Source organism: Rhipicephalus microplus, chromosome 3 (assembly GCF_043290135.1).
Source record: "Rhipicephalus microplus isolate Deutch F79 chromosome 3, USDA_Rmic, whole genome shotgun sequence".
Taxonomy (NCBI): domain Eukaryota; kingdom Metazoa; phylum Arthropoda; class Arachnida; order Ixodida; family Ixodidae; genus Rhipicephalus; species Rhipicephalus microplus.
Genome location: NC_134702.1, coordinates 53,374,564 through 53,398,034, shown reverse-complemented (window position 1 = coordinate 53,398,034; position 23,471 = coordinate 53,374,564). Strand labels below are relative to the sequence as shown.

The window sequence follows — 23,471 nt, the reverse complement described above, 5'->3', positions numbered from 1 at the left end:
CCAAAGTTAATGCGGAGGGGGTAAACACGGGAGTGTGAAAAATTGCTTGCGCGTCTTGCTAGTAGGCTTATAGGGGGTACGGCAAGTAGATTCTTAACAGGGGCAAACAGTAAGAGGCTAGTGTGAACGATGGAGAACCTTAAAGTGAAGGAACTCATCAAAATTTGTGAGGAACTTGGCATTACTTTGGGCCGTGCGAAACGAAAGCAAGCGATCCTTGAGATCATGAAGCATGAGGGAGTGTCGGCTGAGGAAGTCGATGAGGCCTGGGTGGATATCAAAGCACGCCGCGAGGAGGCTGAAAGGCGAGAAGCTCGCGAACGGGAGGAGGCTGAAAGGCGAGAAGCTCGTGAAGAAGCTGAAAGGCGCGAAGCTCGCGAAGAGGCTGAAAGGCGCGAAGCTCGCGAACGTGAAGAAGCTGAAAGGCGCGAAGCTCGCGAACGTGAAGAAGCTGAAAGGCGCGAAGCTCGCGAACGTGAAGAAGCTGAAAGGCGCGAACGTCGCGAGCGCGAGGAGGCCGAGAGACAGGAGCGCCTTGAGTTGAAACGAATAGAATTGGCAATCCTACAGTGTTCGCAGGCGCCTAGCGTAGCTTCTCCGACGATTCAGGTCAGCGGTTTTAGAATTCGTGACCAACTGCCACCGTTCGTAGTAGGCGAGGACATGGCGAAGTATCTCGTCAAGTTTGAACACGTCTGTGAGCGAAACGCTTTGGAGCGGTCTCTTTGGGCGCGGAACCTGATAGCTCTCCTTCCCGGCGAAGTGTCCGACGCGATAACTTGCTTGTCGAGGGAAGCGTTTGAGAGCTATGACGAGGTGAAGGAAGTGCTCTTGAGACGTTATAAGTTGTCACCCGAGGCTTTCAGGCAAAGGTTCCGGTATGCTGAATAGGGGAATGAGTCACACGTTGACTTCGCGTTTCGTCTTAAAGCCGATTTAATTGAATGGCTCAAGGGCGAAGGTGTTTATGACGACCGCGATAGAGTGGTGGAATGCGTTGCATTGGAGCAATTCTACCGCTGCATCGAAAATAATGTCAGGCTTTGGCTGCAGGACAGACTTGGTGAAGTACAGCTAAACAAGGCAGCAGAGTTAGCTGAGGAGTATTATACTCGTCGAAAGTTGCACAGCAGGGCAGTGCGCGTTGAAAAGGATGAGAGAAAAGAGGGCTTTTCAATGAAACCTGGTCAACGGAGACCCGCACCGTAATTTCAAGAAGGACCCGTCTCTTACGAAGGACAGTGTAGGGGAAGGGCAAACAGAAGCGGAGAAATCGAGTGAGATTTCTACCACACAGGCATTTGAATCGGAAAACAAACGGAAGCCGCTAATCTGCTACAACTGCAAAAAGGAAGGACACATCGCGAGAAACTGTCAGGAAAAGTTTGCCTTCGCAACAATCCGAGAATCAGAAAAAAACATGCGGTTGTTGGAGCCGTATCTCCAAGAAATTCTGGTGAATGAGAAAACGTGCCGAGCACTTAGAGACTCAGCGGCAACCATGGACGTTGTCCATCCTTCATTGGTGTGTCCGGATGACTTTACAGGAGAATGCGCGTGGATCAGGCAAGTCGCCGAGGAGCAGAGTGTTCGCTTACCAATCGCCACGGTTGTCATTGAAGGCCCGTTCGGTAAGCTTCGCACCGAAGCAGCTGTGTCTGCCGCGCTAAATGATCGTTTTCCTTATCTTTTCTCCAACAACTCAGAGCAGCTTCTCAAAGAGCAGGGCAAATCGTTCTTCCCCAACTTAGCGTGCATGGCCCTCACGCGATCGCAAGCGCGGAAGCTTTCGGAGAAGCTTGACCTTGTTCAATGCGGTGAACTCTCAAGTGACCTTGTCGGCGGGTCGACGGAACCCCAGAAAGAAAATTTTCCGCGTGAGTCATGTGAGCAGTCACGCGAGCGGCCCGTCACCGAAGCGACCGGCGCGGTATGCGTAGAGGGAGACGACATGGCGCCATTGAATCAGAACGAGAGGGCTGCAACGCTCTCGCCTGTAGCGGAAAGTTGGAGCGAGCTGTCGAGAGTTGATCGAGAGACGCTCATTCGAGAGCAGCGTGAGGATCTCTCGATTGAAGCGCTAGTGGAAAGCCACAAAAACGCGGCACAAGTGCTGTCGAAGGAGCACTACGAGAAATCGGTGAAGAAGCGCGCTTTTGAAGTTGATAATCAGGTAATGCTGCTGCAGCCGTCCAAAAGGAACAAGCTTGAGATTCATTGGGAAGGGCCCGCCAAAGTGATATCGAAGCTTCCCGATACGAATTATGAAGTGAAATTAGGAAGGCGGTGGAACAAAATTTATCACAGTAACTTGAAAGCAGTCGTAAATTTACTTTTAAGTGCTTCAGAGGAAGAGGGAGCGGAAGTTTTTAGTACTAGTGAGGTAATCGAAGGGGGATCGAAAGTAATCCGGGAGCAAATAAACCTAGAGCCTAGGTTAAGTGAAGCCCGGAAGGAGGACCCGAGAAGGATTGTTTCCGAGTTTGGAGACGTGTTTTCGGACCGCCCCGGAAACACGAGGGTGATCGAACACGATATCGAGCTAAGCGGTGAGGAGTCAATCCGTAGCAAGCCGTATCGTTGTTCCCCTGTGCAACGTCGCAAGTGTGAGCCGCTCTTGGTGCCGCATAGGTATCGTCGCCTAAAAGTGGCCGGTTACTGAGGTGGAGCATGTTGCTCCACAGCGCAACTTTGACGTTCGCTATCAAAAAAAAAGGGAAAGCTAAACGCTAATGCAGGTGCATTGAGCAGTGCGTTCTAGCTAGTACCTTCTCAACCTTTCGGTTTCTCGCTGGCGATTCGGGGCAAAATTTTGACCTCATCACGACCTGGGCTGAGCGCTCTCGTTCAGAGTGATTTCAAGGGGCCAACTTCATGTGGTATTCTAATTCGTTGCGTTGTAAGTGTGAAAAATTCAAGTTCTTACTTTAAGAGTCTTGTGTCCCACATGTGCCTCTTGATGTAGAGGGAACAAAATTCCGATAGACACGTAGATAGGTATATGTTGTTTATACTTTGTCTGGTGTTCTGTTGGGTGACCGAGGGCACTTGCTTGTGTCGTGTGTTGTCTGTTGTCGAACCGTTCTTAGCAATTTGCAGAACCATCGACAAGTGCTGAAACCGAAGATGGTCAGAAGAGACGAGCGAAGTTGGCCAGCAAGTTGTGGCGACAAGCCAGTGGAGCTGGGATCTGTCGTCAAGAATGGGATGTGTTCCCGGAACAGAGTCTGGAGCTGCATTTTCCCCATTGCCCTGGAGGCGAACCTGGAGGGACCTGGCGAACGAGCGCGCCTGTCATCCGAGCCCCGTGGAAGCAGCTCGTCTTTTCGGCGCATTGTCTGGCGGCGGGGGTGCTGTTATGCCTGCGAGTCCACAGTGAACGGCCGTGCCTCTGAAAAAGGCAATCTGTGTCAAGGCCAGTCCGCCTGATGCGATCAACAACTCAACGGCGCCTCTCTGGCGTGCACGTGCAGTGAGTCAGCCTCGGCAAGCGACCCGTCGAGTAAACAACTGGCGTCTTCATGTCTGGGGGTCTGACGCATTGCGCGGCGACCCCATTGGAGGAGTCTGCCCTGACGACCAGCGGCGCTTGTGATTGGACATTTTGGTTGGACCCGGTGGAAATAAAAGAAGCCCTGCGGCGCGTCGCGATCGGTGGTCCTAGGTGAAAGCTGACATGTGTGTCAGAGCGGACCCGTTTGAGAGCAGACCTATGTGTTAGAGAGGAGAGCTCGGCTCTTCGAATCTCTGTCGGCCCCAGTGCCGAATTTGTAACGCCTCTGTATATATGCTGTACATAAACCTTGGTTAACTCACCGTCGTCTCGTCCGCTCGTCTATCAGCTCTGCGCAGAAGCAGTCGAGAGCTGAGAAACCTACGCTATACCAAACGGCTGGTGACCTTCCCTGCGGAGTTCGAAGCAGTGGCGCCTTCGGGACCGTGTTGGCGTCGCCGTCTTTCGAAACAGTGGTTGCAGCGGTGAGATTCGAGGCGCCCTTCGTAACGTCGTCGGAGGCACGCTTCGCAACAGCGGTGGCATCGGCAGGATCGGTCCGTCGTTCGCAACAATGCGTAGGCACACATAATAGTGCAACAGCTTGGCAAGAACATCTTCTTTATGAGCAGCACATGGAAACGTGAAGGTGAAATTTTCAAGCAATCTGTCGTGCGATCATATACATCTCTCTCACCAGCGTGGTTTGCGAAGTGCTCCTCAGCCTCTTTGAAAAGAAGGAACAGATGCACATTCGGATGTGTGAGCCCCCCTCTCGTTTTGCAATTTACCAAGTCGGCTTCTGGTAGCTTTGAAATACCTTTCTGCCCAACCAAAGCATCCTTACAAATTGTACAGGATGTTTGAGTGGCAAGCTTTCGTGACACAAATCCAGTGACATAATATACAATGCAGTCTACGACGGCAGCATCTGAATAATCATGCTCAAACACCTCATCGCATTCCCACGTTTCCTCACTGATGAGGCCATCTAGTTTTTCCTTCAGTTCATGCATTTTATCGGTGTGCTGGAAAGGTGCAGATTGGAACACTTCTCTGAAATCACTCAGGGTCAGAAAAGCAGACTGTTTTTTTTCAGAAACTACACAGTTACCAAACTGTGGTGGCTTAAGCAAAGAATACAAGGAAAGCATACGGTACAGTTGCAAAAATGTCGGAAATGTTGGATGCTCATTTTGGCCCCCTGCTTGTCTTATGATACCAAAAAAGCATTCCAACGAATCCTGGTTCATTTTGGCTGTCAGGACATACTTGAACTCGCACTCTTTCAAAAGAAATGCTGACAGTTCCTGAACAGACTTAAGTGTAACACGTAGGCCTTCAGCAGTAGACTGCGTTAAAAAAAGATCTTTGTGAATTTCACCCCTCACAACTTCCTGCTCCCAGCTATCAAGCCACTTAGATGCTGACTGTAGAACATGAAAGTCTTTGCTTTCAAGGGTGAGGCCTTCTGCAGCAAAGCGACGATTGAGGGCATCAAAAAGATCATTCATTAGGAGCGTAAACTCTACAGTTGCTTCGACATTCTCAAGCCGTGGTGCGCCGCCCGTGCATAGAAGGAAATGCCCTTAGCAACTGAGTTGCTAAAAATTTGCGTGGCCAGCTTCACTCGCATTTTCAGCATATGTGATGGATTGACATGACAGAAACTCAATTTTGGGCACACCCTAAGCTCTGCTTTTTTGGTGTCAGCAACAAAAAGTGCATCATAGCACGACCACTTAATAATTTTCCCCTTTATTTTCAAAATTTTCTTGTCATAAAGACGATTTCTAATACACTTGAACAAGTGTGGGGTATCTGCCACGGCATACACTTTTCTGGATGGATCTAGTGGATGCTCGAAAGCATTCACGACATGTCCTAGAGCACCACTTACGCCAAGCTGCTTCCACATGGCACTATTAGTAGATGCACCGTCACAGACCACACCATCAACATAAACTCCTGCCTGCTCTAAATGCACAATGCACTGAAGCAACAGCTGGGCAAGGAGTGTACCCTTAGTTGCTCCTTTTGATGCGAATACTGCCACCGGTTGTAAATAGCTGTCAGCAAAAGGAGCAAAAGCAAACACTAGACCATGGTCGGCCAGCTCATTGCTTTGTCCACCTTGGTCTCCATAGTCAACAAGTCCAGCATATGTCATGTTCTTCGAGTTTACAGTCATCTCTTTCCTGACTTGTATCTCATCTAGAATGAGCATACCTCTGCGTTGAAAGGGAGTCTTCTTTGCCAATTTAATTTTGAGAGCTTTAAAAAAGTGCTCATCAAAACCACATTTGAGCCCCACCATGCTTATATATCTTCTAATGGTGGATGTGCATGGCATTGGCAATATGTTATTGCTTCGTAAAAATGCGTAAGTAGAGGGGCTCCTGATGTTCAGCAAGAGGCATAGCAGCAGCCAGTCATCTGTATAGCGCCTATTATTTTTTGTAGTGCACTTAGCTGCAGATATACATTCTTGCACAAGAAGAAGCTGCATTGGTGGGATATCGAGAGATTGGAGTTTCTTTGTGATATCCTCCTCTTGCAATTTAATTATTTCAGCTCTACTCTCCTTCAATTCTTTAGTGATTAGATGGTTGCGCTTCAGCAGCCGTGCTTGGGCCTTCTGCAAAAGAGACCTTGCATGACGCAAAGAATCAACTTTGTGTTTCTTGGTAGGTGAGACAGACAGCCTGATGCGCTTCAGTGGTTGCCTCTGTTTCACTCGAGCAGCTTGCCGCTCTGCATGGATTCTGAGGGTATCAAACAGACTGCTGCATGCACGACATATACTTCCCTCCGGTAAAACATTTGGCACCTTTTATGCCTCCATTTGCTTTGGCAGTCAACGAAAGCAGACTCAGGCTCCACAGAAGGAAAGTCCTTCAAACTGGGTCCCCAACCACAGACACGTACACTGTCAACAGTTTTCAAGAGATGTTCAACTTGTGATGTCGATTCAGCAACATTATTTACACCCACTGCACTACAATCAACCGGCTTGCCAAATATATACACTTGTACAGCCATGTCACTATTTACATGCACAGTTTTTCTGTTAAAAAGCACACATGCCCCATCACTTGCGCGCAGCAGAGAGGCGTCGTGGAACACGAGGTCATGATACCCTTCCAAGTCAATGCGATGTACACCCCACGATGGCGTCGGAAGGCACAAAGTTGACGCTGCGCAGAACATTTCATCAAAAGCTGAAGTGCCGGGGTCACTTGCCGCGACGACATCGCTGTTTTTGTTGACTTCATCTGAATTTTGGGCTGTTGCTGCTTGTTGCTGGGTTTGAAACCCGATGCTGGTACCACTGCTGGTCCCGCCTGTGCACGTAGAGCAAACTGTACGGCAAGCATGCCGCCTTGACTGTTTTCGAGGAGTCTTCATCTTCTTTGACAAATAACTAGGCGCTCCTTCAAAAATAGTTGGCAGGGCGTCCTTTGAAAGTCCTGCTCTTCTGTTGCCAGACATCAGAACGTGGTCATTCAGTTTTGCAGACCACGTTTTCAAAATAAAATGTGGAGCGAAATGTTTTTCGCACACACGGTCTGTCCGTTGAAGCACGCGGTCTTTGCGATGGATCGCCCGCCTCCATGCTTCAAGCCGGGCTTGGTCGTGCGGTGGCGTAAAAAGTGAAAACTTTTCTCTACACGACTTATAGCCGGTATTGCAGTAAGGTACAAAGCACTTACCCATCGCGAAGCACACTAAATCACGCGACCACGTTCACAAACACAAGTCACATTTTCGACGTGAAGCAGCGTTGAGTGACGGGACAGCAAGGGGCGCGCGGCGGGGGAGCAAGCAAGAGGTAGGTGGCTAGTTTGGCGCGCCCTCTCTGGAGGAGCTTCCTAACCAGAACCGCATGTGCCTCTCCTCGCGAAGCCGCCGTTATGCGCCGTTCTCTCACCTAAACTACTCTTACACCGTGCCCCCAACCAACGCTAGCAAACAACACGTGCGTGAGCACTACGAACATGCCGGTAAAGAACTTCAGGAGGGTTTCTTAAGCTTGTTGGTAATTCATCTGGATATAGGCTACTCCACACAAAAAAACAGGTGCACAAGAAGGACACAAGGTTGTGCTTCGTCTGCCTACCTGCATTCCTTTTTGTGGCCCTCTGTTGTTGTGCGCGAGTCTAAATTCAGCGGAAAAGAAGACAGGTGTTATGTCCGCCCTCTCACCTCTATGTAATTGAACAAACTAAACCCCAAATCCCCTTCCAGTATCGCCGCATTTTCGCAACTAAATCTGCTGTCACTGACAAAACGTTATTGCTTCGTTCAATGCTTTTTTATTAATGAAATGCTGCGCAGGCTAAAGCAATGCCTTCTAGGAGGCACAGGCTAAAGCTTCCTAGTTCTTTTTTCTAATCAGACTTATTTTAAAACTCGCCTCGGCAACGACGCCTCGTCATTTAAATTATGATTTGATATGTGAGGTTTAACCTCTCAAAACCACCACATGATTATGAGAGATGCCATAGTGGAGGGCTCCGAAAATTTCGACCAGCTGGGATTCTTTAACGTGCACCCAAATCTGAGCAGCATTTCTGCCTCCATCAGAAATGCAGCCGCTGCAGCCGGGATTGGATCCCGCAGCAGCCAGGATTGGATCTTGCGACCTGTGGGTCAGCCGTCGAGTACCTTAGCCACTACACCACCGCGACTGGGCGTCATTTAAATCACGACTGCTTGTACACTTCGTATGCATTTGCGGTGGAACAGGCTACCCTCTCCCCATCCCCAAAAATTCGTCGCTGACCGTTAGCTTTATTAAATGCGAAGCATTTCTTAGCGAACTTCGGCGACTTTGAGCGTCTCTATCCATCTATCTATCCATCTGTCTGTCTGTCTGTCGGTCCACCCGCTTACAACTTTTAGCTCTCCTGGCAGTTTCTATAATTCGATAATGGCATCGATACCAAACTTGGTATAGCATAACATGACCGCATGAAGAACATATTTGTTTAGTCATAACATGAAAATCATGACATGTATGTCATGAATATCATGATTTGCATTTCATGGTCTTGCAGCTCTTGCGGTGGTTTCCATCACATGGCATGTCGCAAAACTTGTATGGTATGACATGATTGCATGGCGAACACAAGCAAATGACCCTAACATGAAAATCATGACATGCGTGTTACGTAACAACATGACTACATGTCACGCTCATGATGCACTTTGCGGCCGTTTCATTAGCTTCACATGTACCAAACACAGTATTACGGGACAAGAATGGATGACGAAGGTATGTGACTGGTGCAAACATGATAAACATGGGATGAGTGTCATGTAACTACATGACTGCATGCTACGCTCATTATTTGCTCGCGGCCGTTTCATTAGCTTCACATGTACCAAACACGGTATTACGGGAGAAGAATGGATGACGAAGGTATGATACTGGTGCAAACTTGATAAACATGAGATGCGTATCATGTAACAACATGACTACATGCTACGCTTATGAAGTGCTTGCGGCCGTTTCACTAGCTTCACATGTACCACACTTGGTATTACGTGACGCAAACGGATGACAGAGGTAAATGGCACATCCAAACATGATAATAACGACATGCGTGTCATGTAAATTTATGACTACATGCAACACTGATGACAAGCTCGCGGCCGTTTCGCTAGCTTCACATATACCAAGTTTGGTGTTACGTGACATCAATGATTGACGAAATATATGACTGGTCCAAACATGATAATCCTGACACGCGTGTTATGTAAGACATGACAACATACCAAGCTCATAGCGTGCTCGCGGCCGTTTCGCTAGCTTCAGAAATACTAAATTTGGTATCACGTGACGTGAATATATGATGAAGGTAAACGACACATCCAAACATGATCATAATGACACGGAAGTCGTGTACGGCATCATTTACCTCCACCTTGTAATGTGCTGATTTTGAAATGACATAACAATTGTCATTCGTGCTTCGCATATCATCGATTGCCGCTGTACGTGGGAACTGCCAATTTCTTTTTATTCTACGGCGTCTTTAGATGTCGCAGTAATCAGTCTGATGCCCACTGCACGACAAAGGTCTGCAGGTCTTTAACTATAGCCATAGATAAAACGCATGTGTCCCACTTAAACGGGATGGACTCAATTTAGCGAATGAGAAGAGAGAGCAGCACTGTTGCAACAGAACTTACAGAAGATGAGGTATAATGCAAGTATGCACGAACTCGTTAAGGCGCGAACAAACAGCGCTATAGACACGGGACGTTCACAGAACAACAGACGTCAGCGCCCAGTCTATCGTTCTGTCACCGTCCCGCTATTTCTTCCCGTCATAACTAAGTACACAGAGCACGGTCCACTGTGGAAGAGAACGTTGGAGCCCGTGGCTGACGGCAGCTTGGCGCCACCGCAGGAAGGCCGCAATGAGTTTTGCGCATGCACAGTAAGCTTTGGGAGTGGCGTCCTTTCGTAGCATGAACGGTTCGTTTCGCGACGCTTTAAAGCGCGGAACAGCGCCACAAAAGGCCTGGTCTCAGGAATTCGTGGCAGAGCGTCGGCGTGTGCTTTTTTGAGGTGGCGCCGAGCCCTCTCCTATATGGAGAGAGTGGGCGCGCAGCTTCGCGTAGCTACACACCCACTCTCTCTACAGGGAAAGGGCGCGGCGCCGCGTTGAAAGGCCACGCGCCGCTGCGCTGCAACGGATACATGGGATCAGACCGTGGGGAAGGCCTGACCACACGTGGGCGTTGCGGCCCGTCAGCGTGCGACTTTCTCACGCGGCGCCATGCCCTTTCCCTATAGAGAAAGGGGGCGCCTGGTTGTGCGATGCTGTGCGCCCACTCTCTCCGTAGAGAAAAAGTGTGGCGCCGCGATAAGGCTTTAAAGGCATCACCACGCGCAGCTGTTGCAGCGCGTGGATATTAGGGAGTTTTAGTGCTGGGTACCCAAGCGGCTTGCGTTCGCAGGACGTTGGGGCGGCGGTATTGCGGATGCGCGAAACCCCAAACAAATGCGTCGCAAGATCGCTGGGGCGATGGGGCCATGCGTCCGCGCGGTCCACCTCACGCGGTCCAACTCACGGTATCCGCACTGCGGATACTCTAGCCGTCGAGTTAAAATAAGCCAAAGTGCAAGCACTTATAGCGATTACACGGTTTCAGCCAGATTTACAAAGCTAGAAAGGCCTTGAACATAGAAACTAGAAAACAGTCCTCGACCAGCTGAATAGGTGGCGCCATCTAGCGTGGCAATAGTGAAACAGACAACCACAACTTTGTTATTTCAGAAACATTGTGCGTTGTACATCTGGTGCAAAAACTGCGCAGTGACAATATTACAAATGAGTAACCTTTTTATTCATTTTCACCTCAAAAACATTACGCGTAAGCTAACATGTTCATGACTGCGGTTGCACGAACTGTCACAAGATATCAACACTGTCGTTACAGTAATCTTGTACTTTTCACTTTTTTTGCGTATACCAGATTACTGTACACAATAAAAAAAAGTGTCCTGATCACTATGTATGTTTAATTTAACATTTTAAATCATAAAAAGACCTAAATAATACTTGCGCGACAACACGCTATGGCTTTGCGAGCACGTGTGAACTTCATGCGGCTTGCGTTTGCGTGCGTGCCAGCGAGGCGCCAACTGAAAGGCATTACGGTTGGGTATGCCCGGTTGGGCACGCAACGCCGCGCGCTCCCAAGCCCGCATCGCCCCAAGAGAATGCGTACCCAGCACTAAAACTCTCCATTGACGCGACCTCGCGCCCGCAGCGTCACGTGTCCACGCGCCCTCTCTCTTTTTCTATTGGGAGAAAGGGGACTGCAAGCTGATGCGCTGCAACGGGTACATGTTGCCAGGCCTTAACAACGCCTACTATGCATGCACCTTGTGGGCTACACAAAACCCGTAGCAACCAATCTCCGGCGGCGGCGGGGCCAAGAAACCGCCACAGACCCCGATGCTCCCGTAAAGGGTTCCTAACACCCCGCGTTCACAGAGAGAGGAGTGGCTTCTTTCTCACCTTCGGGACTCTTCCTTCAGGCGATATCTCTTTCTCGCCACGTATATCTTAAATGTAGGTGTACTAGTCCAGCAGTTAGCATTAAACGTATCAAAATTTCACCCCGGTCAGCCGCAGTTATATCTCCGCTTGCGCAGTCGGAAATGCACTAAGTGATAACAGTTGATAGAGCACGATGATAATGCGAGACAAAATGAACGGACGGCCGGTTACATGGCAAGGCATTGTAGGAGACAATTCACATCTGATATTTAGCCAATACGGATCAATCGAATGCAGTTACCGGAATGACGTCAAAGAAATCACTGTTCGTGCATCACGAAGTGCAAAAGCAAGACGAGAAACGTCAGTAAAAAGAAATGCCTTCGTTTTTATTATTTTGTATTTTCAGAGGCGGGTTAGGAGCGCTTCAAAGGTGCATACTGACATGAACTTAGCAGTTTTATGTACTTTTGCTGGAAACGGAGAGACTCGTATCGAGAACTCTGAAACAAGTACCATGCATGGTGCCTCAGAACAAATTGTATATATGAAACCAGCGAACTTTGTTGATTCGTCATAACATCTATTACAGTGGAGCTGGTTTGCACATGCCCGAGCGACAGAACTTCATAAAAGAACAAGAACATTTCACACAGATTTGCTAGCTAAGGTATGTGGAGAGGGCTAAAACTGCAAGCTAAGCAAATGAAAACTTACAGTGTTCCTATGCATTCACCTGAGATGACTGGAACGCTTAAGCCCCTTCATCATATTATTCTTTCCAGTCATTGTATTGAACATCCTCCGCCACCCTCCAAGATGTTTCTGCACCTGTAAGGTGATTTTCTTGCTGCCTCAAGGATCGCAGGCACTGCAAGCATAGTGCACTTAAGCTGGTTGTGCATTGCCTTCAAAATCTGCCCACCATCCATCAAGCAAAGATGACATGTGATGACGTCATCGTGTAACGTTACGTCATGGGACATCATGGGGATGTCAAGATGGCTCCTTGATGGCGTTACAAATATTGGTCATCGGTGACGTTATGACGACGTCATATGGTGGCGTATTCACGTGATTTTGCATCACTTACGTTGACACAGAGGCTGAGAGAAGCCGACGGTCTATTTTTGTGTTTGATGAGGCATCTAAGGCTTTCGCTTCCAAAATCTCATTTTGTGATGTTTTAAAATCGTGTCAGTGTCCCTTTAACAATGGACCGCTGTAGGCCAACCAGCCCAGTTAAGCTGTGTTCACGCGACATACGAAATCGCGTTTCGACCCCGGGCATTGCGTATTACGTGACCATACGTCACCCGTTCCCGATTCTCCACATCAGTCCACGCGCAGCTATTCGTGAAACGACGGCTGTCCAAATCACAGTTGGGATCCTGGGGAAGCAATGCCGAAATCCTCGCTTGTAGCGTGAATTCTCCCCTGTCGTGTGAATAATGCTGGCGGGGGAAGATCAGAATCACGTCACATGTCACGTGAGTGATACGTCCGCGATCATGTCGGTCGTGTGAATACTCACTTGCTGAGGCAGAGGTCGTGGGACTCGCGCATGGTGACCGTGTTTCTCTCGGGGGCCACGGGCGAACTGAACAGCTTGTCCGACCAGTAGGAGCGGCACTCCGGGTACAGCTCCTCCAGCTCGGCGGCCACGATGTTCTTTCCCGAACCGGGAGGACCACGCACCAGGAAGAGCAGGCGCCCATGGGTGCGCAGGAAGTCCAGCGTCGCCTCGTGCTTCAGGCAGGGAGCATCCACGCGCTCCAGTAACTGCGTCGTGTCCGTTGGACAGTCGGCGCCTCCGACGTCACTCGACCCCACTGCCGTGTGCCGATGCCATGCGTACGAATATATATATATATATATATATATATATATATATATATATATATATATATATATATATATATATATATATATATATATATATATATATATATATATAGAGAGAGAGAGAGAGAGAGAGAGGATGTTTCACGAAATGTGTCGAATATTCTTTAAAAATTACAGAAAGGAGGTATCTGTGTGCTACTTGCGGCGTTGGCTTTCTGTGGCAGATGGCATCTTCAGATGGGTACAAACATTATTTACAGCAGTAATTATAGAAATTAACACAATTAACTTTTTAAACAGAGGTAATAGCCGGTTTAGTCGAATGGGCAAATTCCTACGAATTCCCTCCCTACGAATTCGTCCAAAGCCACTATGAAATTTTGGAAAAGCGGCCACTGGTAATCACCGTGGAGCGATGCAATCTGACCAATTTAGCAGGGGTAAAGGTAAACCGACGCACCAAACAGCGCATCTACCATTCACTTCGATAACACCTTCAATGACGACACTGTTTCCTTCGCATTGGGGGAGAAAGATAAGCGAGCTCGATAAGCGGCCTCGAAGCGTAGTGTTTAAATTGACGGTTGATAACGGCGATAAGTCCTACTGACTTAAAAGGGGGGGCGCAAAGTATGCCCCATACATTTCATTTCACCTAAAAGGGGGAGGGGAGTGGGCGCGGTGATAAACATACTCCACCCCCCCTTCCCGAAGGGGATCCTGGCGCATAAGTTTCAGGTAAAGGCTGCGCTGCAAAGTTGATGACGTTTTCCCTGTAATGCGCTTTCCCTGCGTCAGTCCAGTTTTTCATCCTCACCTTGCCGCGGCTGCTGACCCGCAGGTCACGGGATCGAATCCCGGCTGCGGCGGCATTTTTGATGGAGGCGAAAATGCTGTAGGCCTGTGTGCTGAAATTTGGGTGCAAGTTAAAGAAACCCGGGTGGTCAAAATTTCCGGAGCCCTCCACTACGGCGTCTCTCATGATCATTTGATGGTTTTTGAGGCACTGAACACCACATACCAATCAGTTTTTCGTCCTCAACTTTGCAGCACAGCCTTCACCTGCATTATGTTCCAACTATCCCCCACACAAACTTTTCTGTACGAGTTTCAGTTCGCGATGATTTGCTGGTCGAGGAAAGGTGGGCAAGTATAGTCAATTCAATAATTAGGCACACGACATATTACGCGTCATGCAGAGCGATATATCATTGGACACGCGAAATCTTACGTCACGAAGAGCGACGCATGTACTGTTACCCAAAGTAATTGTCTCAGACAACAGATACACAGGTATATACAGCGCTTTCTATGGCCTGATGATAAATTCGAATCGGTGAACAGCAAGCCTGAATCTTGTCTCATTGGCATTTTTACTCATTGTTCAAGCAGGAAAGAAGACATCATTACAGTTCACGCTGTCCTAGACACACGTAATGCCTTTGACAATCAAAGAAGACTGAGCTGGAACATTACAATGTACATTCTAAACCCGTATATTGGACGCTACATGGTGTAAGCGTCGACTGGTATAGCCCAACTACTGGCTCAATCAATGCACTCATAGACCTTTGAGAAAAACACACACAGTTGTAACGGAAGTCCGAGGCCTACCGTTTAGCAATGAGCGATGGATGCGCTACATCTATCACTGACGGCGCTGTTTCAAAAACAGGCGAGTTCACAAGCCGACGTCGTCGCGATATCGGTTTACGCCTACTCGGTTTGCCGCACGTGCTTCGATGCGCCGTCAGACAAAAACAGGCCACGCGAGGCACCGGTGGATAAAAAGTCGCACGGTCCCTTCAGCGCTCGTGCGAGGCGACTCGAGTGCAAAAGCCGCCTGCATGTTTTCCTTTTTTTTTCTTTTCAGACGATGTATTTATAATTCAAGTATATAATCAAGCGATGCGCTATACAACTTCACAACCTAACTGTAGAGCATTTCTAACACCAGCACCATCATTCGGAATTGTACGTGTATACAGAACTAAGGAAATCAAACGTTTAACTAATAAACAGATTTGTATTTATTACCCCGAGTGCATATACTGGCGAGACTGTCAAGGAGCTTGTTCGTGAATTGTTTTGAAGGAAACAGTAAGAAACACCAAACTATCCAATAATAAGTACTGTATACACTTACCCATTCCGCACCCGCACCTTTTTTCGTGAAAAGTAGACCTTAAAATCGCGCGCACGTTAGGTTCGAGCAACGCCTCCTGTACTTAGAAATGCCTGGCGCGTCGGCGTGACCCTCTCCGCGCGACCCTCTCCCGTTTAGGCACGCCACCGCCGCGCCGCGGCGCTGTGTCTGACACTATGGCTCCATTTTCACAACAAGAGTGGGAAAGGGCTGAGAAAAGGTTTCCTAGTAGTACATCAACAGGCCCAGATGGCATTCCAATTAGGCTGATAAAGACATTAGGTCCGAAGTCTAAGCAGGCTTTGAGAGAGGCAGTGAGCACAATAATAATCGATGGTGAAGTTCCCGATGAATGGAAACTTAGCAGGATGAGCATGATCTATAAAGGAAAGGGGGACAAAGCTGACATAAACAACTACCGTCCTATAACAGTGACATCAATGGTCTACAGGCTGGCGATGCAGATTATAAAGGAAAGACTGGAGGCGTGGATAGAGGATGAGGGGGTGCTGGGGGAACTGCAGAATGGGTTTCGGAAACACAGGAGGTTGGAAGACAATCTGTTCTCACTGACGCAGTGCATCGAAATAGCAGAAAAGGAACACAGGCCCCTGTGGCTAGCATTTTTGGATATCAAGGGAGCGTACGATAGCGTGGTTCAAGAGGAATTGTGGGGAATACTGGGCACACTAGGCGTGGAACATGTAGTCACTAATCTTTTAAAGGGTATCTATAAAGGTAACAAGGTAGTTATAAAGTGGGAAAAACAGGTATCCAAGCCTGCAGAGGTAAAACGGGGGCTTAGGCGGGGTGCCCCCTGTCACCCTTATTATTCATGATGTACCTACAAGGATTAGAGGCAAAATTAGAGGGAAGTGGACTGGGCTTCAACCTCTCTTTAGTCAAACAAGGAAAACTTATTGATCAGGCACTACCAGCATTAATGTACGCAGATGATATAGTGCTAATGGCCAACAACAAGGAAGATTTGCAGAGATTGATGGACATCTGCGGTAATGAGGGAGATAGGTTAGATTTTAGATTTAGTAAGGAAAAATCAGCAGTCATGATTCTCAATGACAACGAAAGTAGTGAGCTTAGAATACAGGAGGTCACGCTAGAGATAACAGATAAATACAAATATCTGGGCGTATGGATAAGCAATGGGACCGAGTATCTGAGGGAACACGAAATATACGTGACGACTAAAGGTAACAGGAATGCAGCAGTCATGAAAAATAGGGCACTGTGGAATTACAATAGGTATGATGTTGTGAGAGGAATAAGGAAAGGAGTCATGGTTCCTGTGCTGACGTTCGGCAATGCGGTCTTGTGCATGAGATCAGAAGTTCAAGCAAGATTAGAAATTAAGCAACGTGGAATAGGTAGGCTTGCTTTAGGAGCTCACGGGAATACACCAAATCAGGGAGTACAAGGTGATATGGGATGGACATCATTTGAGGGCAGGGAAGCTAGCAGCAAGATAAAATTTGAGAAGCGATTGAGAGAAATGGGGGAAGAGCGTTGGGCTAGGAAGGTTTTCAGCTACTTGTACATGAAGAATGTGGATACAAAATGGAGGAAGCGAACCAGGAAGTTGACTGGTAAATACTTAGAAAACAGCAGGTGGCCAAACCAAAAAGAACTATCGGTTAAGAAGGAAGTGAAGGAAACGGAGACTGACATGTGGAGAATGGGAATGATTGAGAAGTCCGCACTAGAGATCTATCGAACTTTTAAGCAGGAAATTGCCAAGGAAAGGATCTACGATAATACTCGGGGTAGTTCTCTACTGTTTGAGGCTAGGACGGGAGTACTGCGAACCAAGACATATCGGGCCAAATACGAAGGGGTAGACACAGTATGCAGTGCGTGTGGAGAGGAAGAAGGAACTGCCGAACACTTGATAATGTTCTGTAAAGGGCTTCACCCTATAGTTCAGGATGATGGCGCAGAGTTTTTCAAAGCACTGGAATTTAGGGACAGCGAGGGCAAAATAGACTTTAAGCGGGTAGACTTAACTAGAAGGAGGTTATCTGATTGGTGGCTAAAGTCAAGGCACGAGTGAAAATTAAATCCTTCACTGCGAAGTACGAATCCTCAACTTCATTATTTAAAGGGAAAAAAAGATAAATGTAATGGTTAGTTCACTAAGTATTACGGCTAGGTGGCGTTAGCCGCCGCCCGATCTAAAGGGTACAGCCACATCCATCCATCCATCCATCCATCCATCCATCCATCCATCCATCCATCCATCCATCCATCCATCCATCCATCCATCCATCCATCCATCCATCCATCCATCCATCCATCCATCCATCCATCCATCCATCCATCCATCCATCCATCCATCCATCCATCCATCCATCCATCCATCCATCCATCCATCCATCCATCCATCCATCCATCCATCCATCCATCCATCCATCCATCCATCCATCCATCCATCCATCCATCCATCCATCCATCCATCCATCCATCCATCCATCCATCCATCCATCCATCCATCCATCCATCCATCCATCCATCCATCCATCCATCCATCCATCCATCCATCCATCCATCCATCCATCCATCCATCCATCCATCCATCCATCCATCCATCCATCCATCCATCCATCCATCCATCCATCCATCCATCCATCCATCCATCCATCCATCCATCCATCCATCCATCCATCCATCCATCCATCCATCCATCCATCCATCCATCCATCCATCCATCCATCCATCCATCCATCCATCCATCCATCCATCCATCCATCCATCCATCCATCCATCCATCCATCCATCCATCCATCCATCCATCCATCCATCCATCCATCCATCCATCCATCCATCCATCCATCCATCCATCCATCCATCCATCCATCCATCCATCCATCCATCCATCCATCCATCCATCCATCCATCCATCCATCCATCCATCCATCCATCCATCCATCCATCCATCCATCCATCCATCCATCCATCCATCCATCCATCCATCCATCCATCCATCCATCCATCCATCCATCCATCCATCCATCCATCCATCCATCCATCCATCCATCCATCCATCCATCCATCCATCCATCCATCCATCCATCCATCCATCCATCCATCCATCCATCCATCCATCCATCCATCCATCCATCCATCCATCCATCCATCCATCCATCCATCCATCCATCCATCCATCCATCCATCCATCCATCCATCCATCCATCCATCCATCCATCCATCCATCCATCCATCCATCCATCCATCCATCCATCCATCGTGCGCCTTGCCGGCAGGCGAGCGCCTGCGTAGTCTTTGCGGTAGCCCGTTCGGAGTGAGCGCTAATGCTGTTGGTCATTTTTTTTCTCAGGGTGCCACGTGCTACTTTTTATCGCGCGTATCGCCTCTTCGGAGCTCGATCTAATAACCGCAGCTGAAGCCCAGCCATGTGGTACTGCTGCGTGCCTTTTTGCACCTCGAGCCAGCGCAAGAAGCAGCCTGGCGTTTCGTTCCACGAGATACCTGCAGATGCAACACTCCGGGAACAATGGCTGAAAGTTATATCAAGAAAGGACTGGCAACCAAATTCCACATCCAACTACTCAGCTGTCTGCAGCCTTCATTTTCTCGATGCGGACTTTCGCGAAGACACCAAGAGACGCATGCTGAAGCCAGGTACTGTGCCCAGTGTTTTCCCACAATACCCTTCTTACCTCAAGCCAGCACCGTCGAAGCCGCGAGGTGAGAGAACCATTGCAAAAAGGAAACGCGAATGTTCACCGACGAAATCAGCTTCCAATGGCGCGTCTGAAAACCTCACTCGTGTTCGTTCAACGCAGCAGAATGTGTCGAACTCAATGTTGTCCATTGATTGCGTGGACGTGCCTTTGTGTAAACGCAATCTTTCACTCTTCCTTCCCCTTCCCCTCTATCTCTCTCCCTTTTTTCCTCAGACATCCTAAAGGTAAAAAAGAGAAAAGGGAGAGAGATGGAGAGGGAAGAGAAAAGAAGAGTGAAAGGGGGCACCCGGGGGAGTCCACCTTATATTATCTTTCTTTCTTTCGTTTTTTTTCCTCCTTTTCTCTCTCCCTCTCTGATTTAAGATTGTATAAAGCTGAGCACCACCAAACTGTACCCTCAATCCTGATGAAGGCCAGACTGTAGGTCGAAACGTCGAAATAAACCACGTTGTGACCGCTCACGGAGGATCTCCTTGACTATATTGTCGCAGTGCAACGCGTACAAAAGATGACAGCAGCTTACGGCAGCGAAAAGAGCGTATTCAGGATCAGCTGTACAGCAAGATGCCTGCTTCGTTGTCGTCCCGAAAAACCACCTGACCCACTAGCTGGAATCTACAAAACATTCCTATCATCGTTCTTTTTCATATAAACACGTGTCACTTGCCCCTCTTTATAAGAGCATCGCCCCGATGCTGATGCAGACGCACAGTATTTTTTTTTAACGTGCAGTCAGTCACTCACGTACGGCTTCATACGCACTACATGAACAAGTTCAGGCTGGTGCTGGCGACGCCTCGGGCATTGGGGACTGTCGGAGACAACCTCGTAGGTGACGTCACTTAGCTGGCGCGATACTCGGTATGGCCCGAAATATCGCCTTAGCAGCTTCTCAGACAGTCCACGTTTTCGTACGGGTGTCCAAACCCACACTCTGTCACCGATTTTGTACGTTACAGTTCTATGGCGAGCATTGATGCGGCCTGCATCGTAGTCTTGTCGCTGGTGGATCCGTAAGCGGGCGAGCTGTCCAGCTTCTTCCGCGCGTTCAGTGAACACGTCAGCGCCTGTGTCGGTAGCGTCCCATTCATGTGGCAACATCGCATCCAGCATAGTCCGTACCTCCCGTCTGTGAACCAAGCTGAATGGAGTCATGCGAGTCGTCTCTTGTTTAGCCGTATTGTATGCGAACGTGACATAGGGTAAAATCTCGTCCCAATTCTTATGTTGTACGTCCACGTACATCGACAGCATGTCTTCAATCGTCTTGTTGAGGCGCTCCGTTAGTCCATTTGTTTGCGGGTGGTATGCAGTGGTCTTACGGTGAGTCGTTCCACTAAGCATCAGGACGTGGTCTAAAATAGCTGCCGTAAATGCTGTTCCGCGGTCCGTGATCACGATAGTCGGAGCACCGTGGCGTAGCACAATATTTTCTATGAAAAATCTCGCCACTTCCACTGCGGTGCTCTTTTGAATAGCTTTTGTTTCGGCATACCTGGTTAGGTAGTCTGTTGCGACTATAACCCAGCGATTCCCTGCAGTAGAAGTAGGAAGGGGTCCCAAAATATCCATTCCTATCTGTTCAAACGGTGTACGTTGAACCTATACTGGTTGCAGCTGACCGGCGGGTCTCTTTGGAGGTGACTTGCGGCGCTGGCAATCGATGCAAGTGTGAACGTGGTGCTTGACGGCTGTTGTGAGTCGTGGTCAGTAGTATCCCTGCTGTACTCTTGCCAATGTGCGAGTGTAGCCTAAATGGCCAGACGTCGGCTCATTGTGACATGCTTGGAGCACTTCAGTTCGAAGAGGTGCAGGAATAACGAGCAAATAGGGAGCTCCGATGGACGAAAAGTTTCTCTTGTAGAGGACGCGATTGCGTAAGCAAAACGACGATAATGTCCTTGCAAAGACTCCAGGTGCCCTCGAAGAACGTCCGTCCACGTAATTAATCAAATCAAGCAATTCAGGGTCACTTCGTTGTTGTTGGGCAATCGTGGACGCGTCGAGAACACCAAGGAAGGCCATATCGTCGTCGTCAGAAAGAGAAGCTGACTGTACTGGTGAACGAGACAGGCAGTCGGCGTCCGTATGGCGCTTCCCAGACTTGTGTATGACCGTCATATCAAACTCTTGTAACTTCAGACTCCAGCGTGCTAATCGGCCGGTTGGATCTCTTAAATTAGTCAACCAACAGAGGGAATGATGGTCACTTATAACTTTGAGAGGGCGGCCATACAAGTACGGGCGAAATTTCATAACTGCCCAGACCACGGCGAGGCATTTTTTCTCAGTTGTTGAATAATTGGCCTCAGCGCGTGTTAGCGTCCTGCTTGCGTAGGCGATCACTCGTTCCGTGTCTTCTTGCCACTGCACAAGCACAGCTCCGAGGCCTACATTGCTTGCGTCAGTGTGAAGCATTGTTGGCGCTTGTTCGTCGAAGTGAGCAAGCACTGGGGGTGTTTGAAGACGTTGGCGGAGGTCATTAAACGCTGCTTGCTGTTCGTGATTCCACTCAAAGGTGGCGTCGTCTCTAGTGAGGCGAGTTAACGGCGACGCAATCCGTGCAAAGTCGGCGATGAACCGGCGATAGTAAGCGCATAGACCCAGAAAGCGCCTGACAGCTTTCCTATCGGATGGTACTGGGAACTGTGCCACAGCCGCAAGTTTTTCGGGATCAGGCCGAACGCTGGTACAGCTGACGACATGACCAAGAAACAGCAGTTCTTCAAAACAAAAGTGGCATTTCTCTGGTTTCAATGTGAGGCCTGCGGAGCGTATGGCTCGTAAAACAACTTCTAGCCTCTTGAGATGCTCTTCAAAAGTTGGGGAAAACACTATGACGTCGTCTAGATAAACTAAACAGGTCTTCCATTTTAACCCTGAAAGTACAGTGTCTATGAGCCTTTGAAAAGTAGCGGGCGCTGAGCACAGACCGAAGGGTAGAACTTTAAATTCATATAAACCATCCGGCGTCACAAAAGCGGTTTTTTCCCGATCTCTTGGGTCTACCTCGATCTGCCAATATCCACTTCTGAGGTCCATTGAAGAAAAGTAGCGAGCGTTCCGAAGCCTATCGAGGGAGTCATCAATACGTGGAAGCGGATACACATCTTTCTTAGTCACTTGATTCAGCTTCATGTAATCCACGCAAAAACGCAGGGTACCGTCCTTTTTCTTAACTAATACTACAGGCGATGCCCACGGGCTCTGTGATGGCTGAATCACATCATCTTCAAGCATTTTAGCAACTTGTTGCTGTATCACTTCCCGTTGGTTGATTGATTGATTGATTTGTGGGGTTTAACGTCCCAAAACCACCATATGATTATGAGAGACGCCGTAGTGGAGGGCTATATATATATATATATATATATATATATATATATATATATATATATATATATATATATATATACGATCCTCATTCGCGCCCTTCGCGGGGAGCATGTACGCGCATGTGCCCATAGTTTTAATGATAGTAATAATGATATTTGGGCTTTTAGGTCCCAAAACCACAATATGATTGACAAATGCCGCAGTGGAGGGCTCTGGGAATTTCGAACAAAAAGCGCCAAAATCGCCAAAATCGAAGTACAAAGGAATCTACCGTTTCGCCTCCATCGAGATTCACCCGCCGATCTCAGCAGCACAACAAGAACGTTAGCTGCGCTAAGCTGCCGGCTTAGAAAAATGCACACAAGCTCTTCCTTATGTGTCATAGAGTATCAGCAATTAACAATGCACCTCTACATTGGATTGCTACCCGAGGATTATCTTGGATGAAAAACACCGAATAAGTTGCAAAGGTGACCGAATTTTGAATTTACCGCCTTCCGATTAGGTGCTGTTGGCGGTAAAACCGAGGTAAGACGACACGTACCAATAAAAAAGCATGCACAGTATCCACGACTAAGTTATCGGTTATCGTTCACTGGTTCATGCGAATTGGCGTGAGACAAGACAGTCGCACCCCAGCGTTCTTTCAGCGAGGCGCAAACTCACCTTGCATGCTTTGCACTTGCAGCTGAACGAGTTGAACGTTCTGTTCTTGTAGGCCTTCTCTGTTGCGGCACGAGTGCTGATGCTGATGCTGATGACCTCTCATGGATGGCGCTTACCCACAAAGGGGGATAGGCCAAGAACCGGGCGGCAGGATACTTAAATGAAACTAAAATGCAAATGAAGCCAATCTGAAAAAGTAGCTTAAAGTAATACTACCAAAAAACAAAAATGTTTGCTGAGCA

The 23,471-nt window shown here is 48.2% G+C and overlaps 2 protein-coding genes across 3 annotated transcripts in view; both read right to left on the bottom strand.

Annotated features, from left to right (window-relative positions):
• LOC119174425 (2',3'-cyclic-nucleotide 3'-phosphodiesterase) overlaps positions 1 to 15,611 on the bottom strand; it is a 32,549-nt gene extending 16,938 nt beyond the window's left edge. For both annotated transcript variants that reach the window (XM_075889579.1, XM_075889580.1), the window contains exons 1-2: positions 15,506 to 15,611; positions 13,049 to 13,346 (exon numbers count right to left, since the gene is read on the bottom strand). In XM_075889579.1, coding sequence (XP_075745694.1) covers positions 13,049 to 13,346; positions 15,506 to 15,509 — 302 coding nt within the window. In that variant the 5' untranslated portion in view covers positions 15,510 to 15,611. The remainder of the gene's footprint in view (positions 1 to 13,048; positions 13,347 to 15,505) is intronic.
• LOC119174441 (uncharacterized) overlaps positions 1 to 23,471 on the bottom strand; it is a 113,620-nt gene that overhangs the window by 21,415 nt on the left and 68,734 nt on the right. The window lies entirely within an intron of this gene.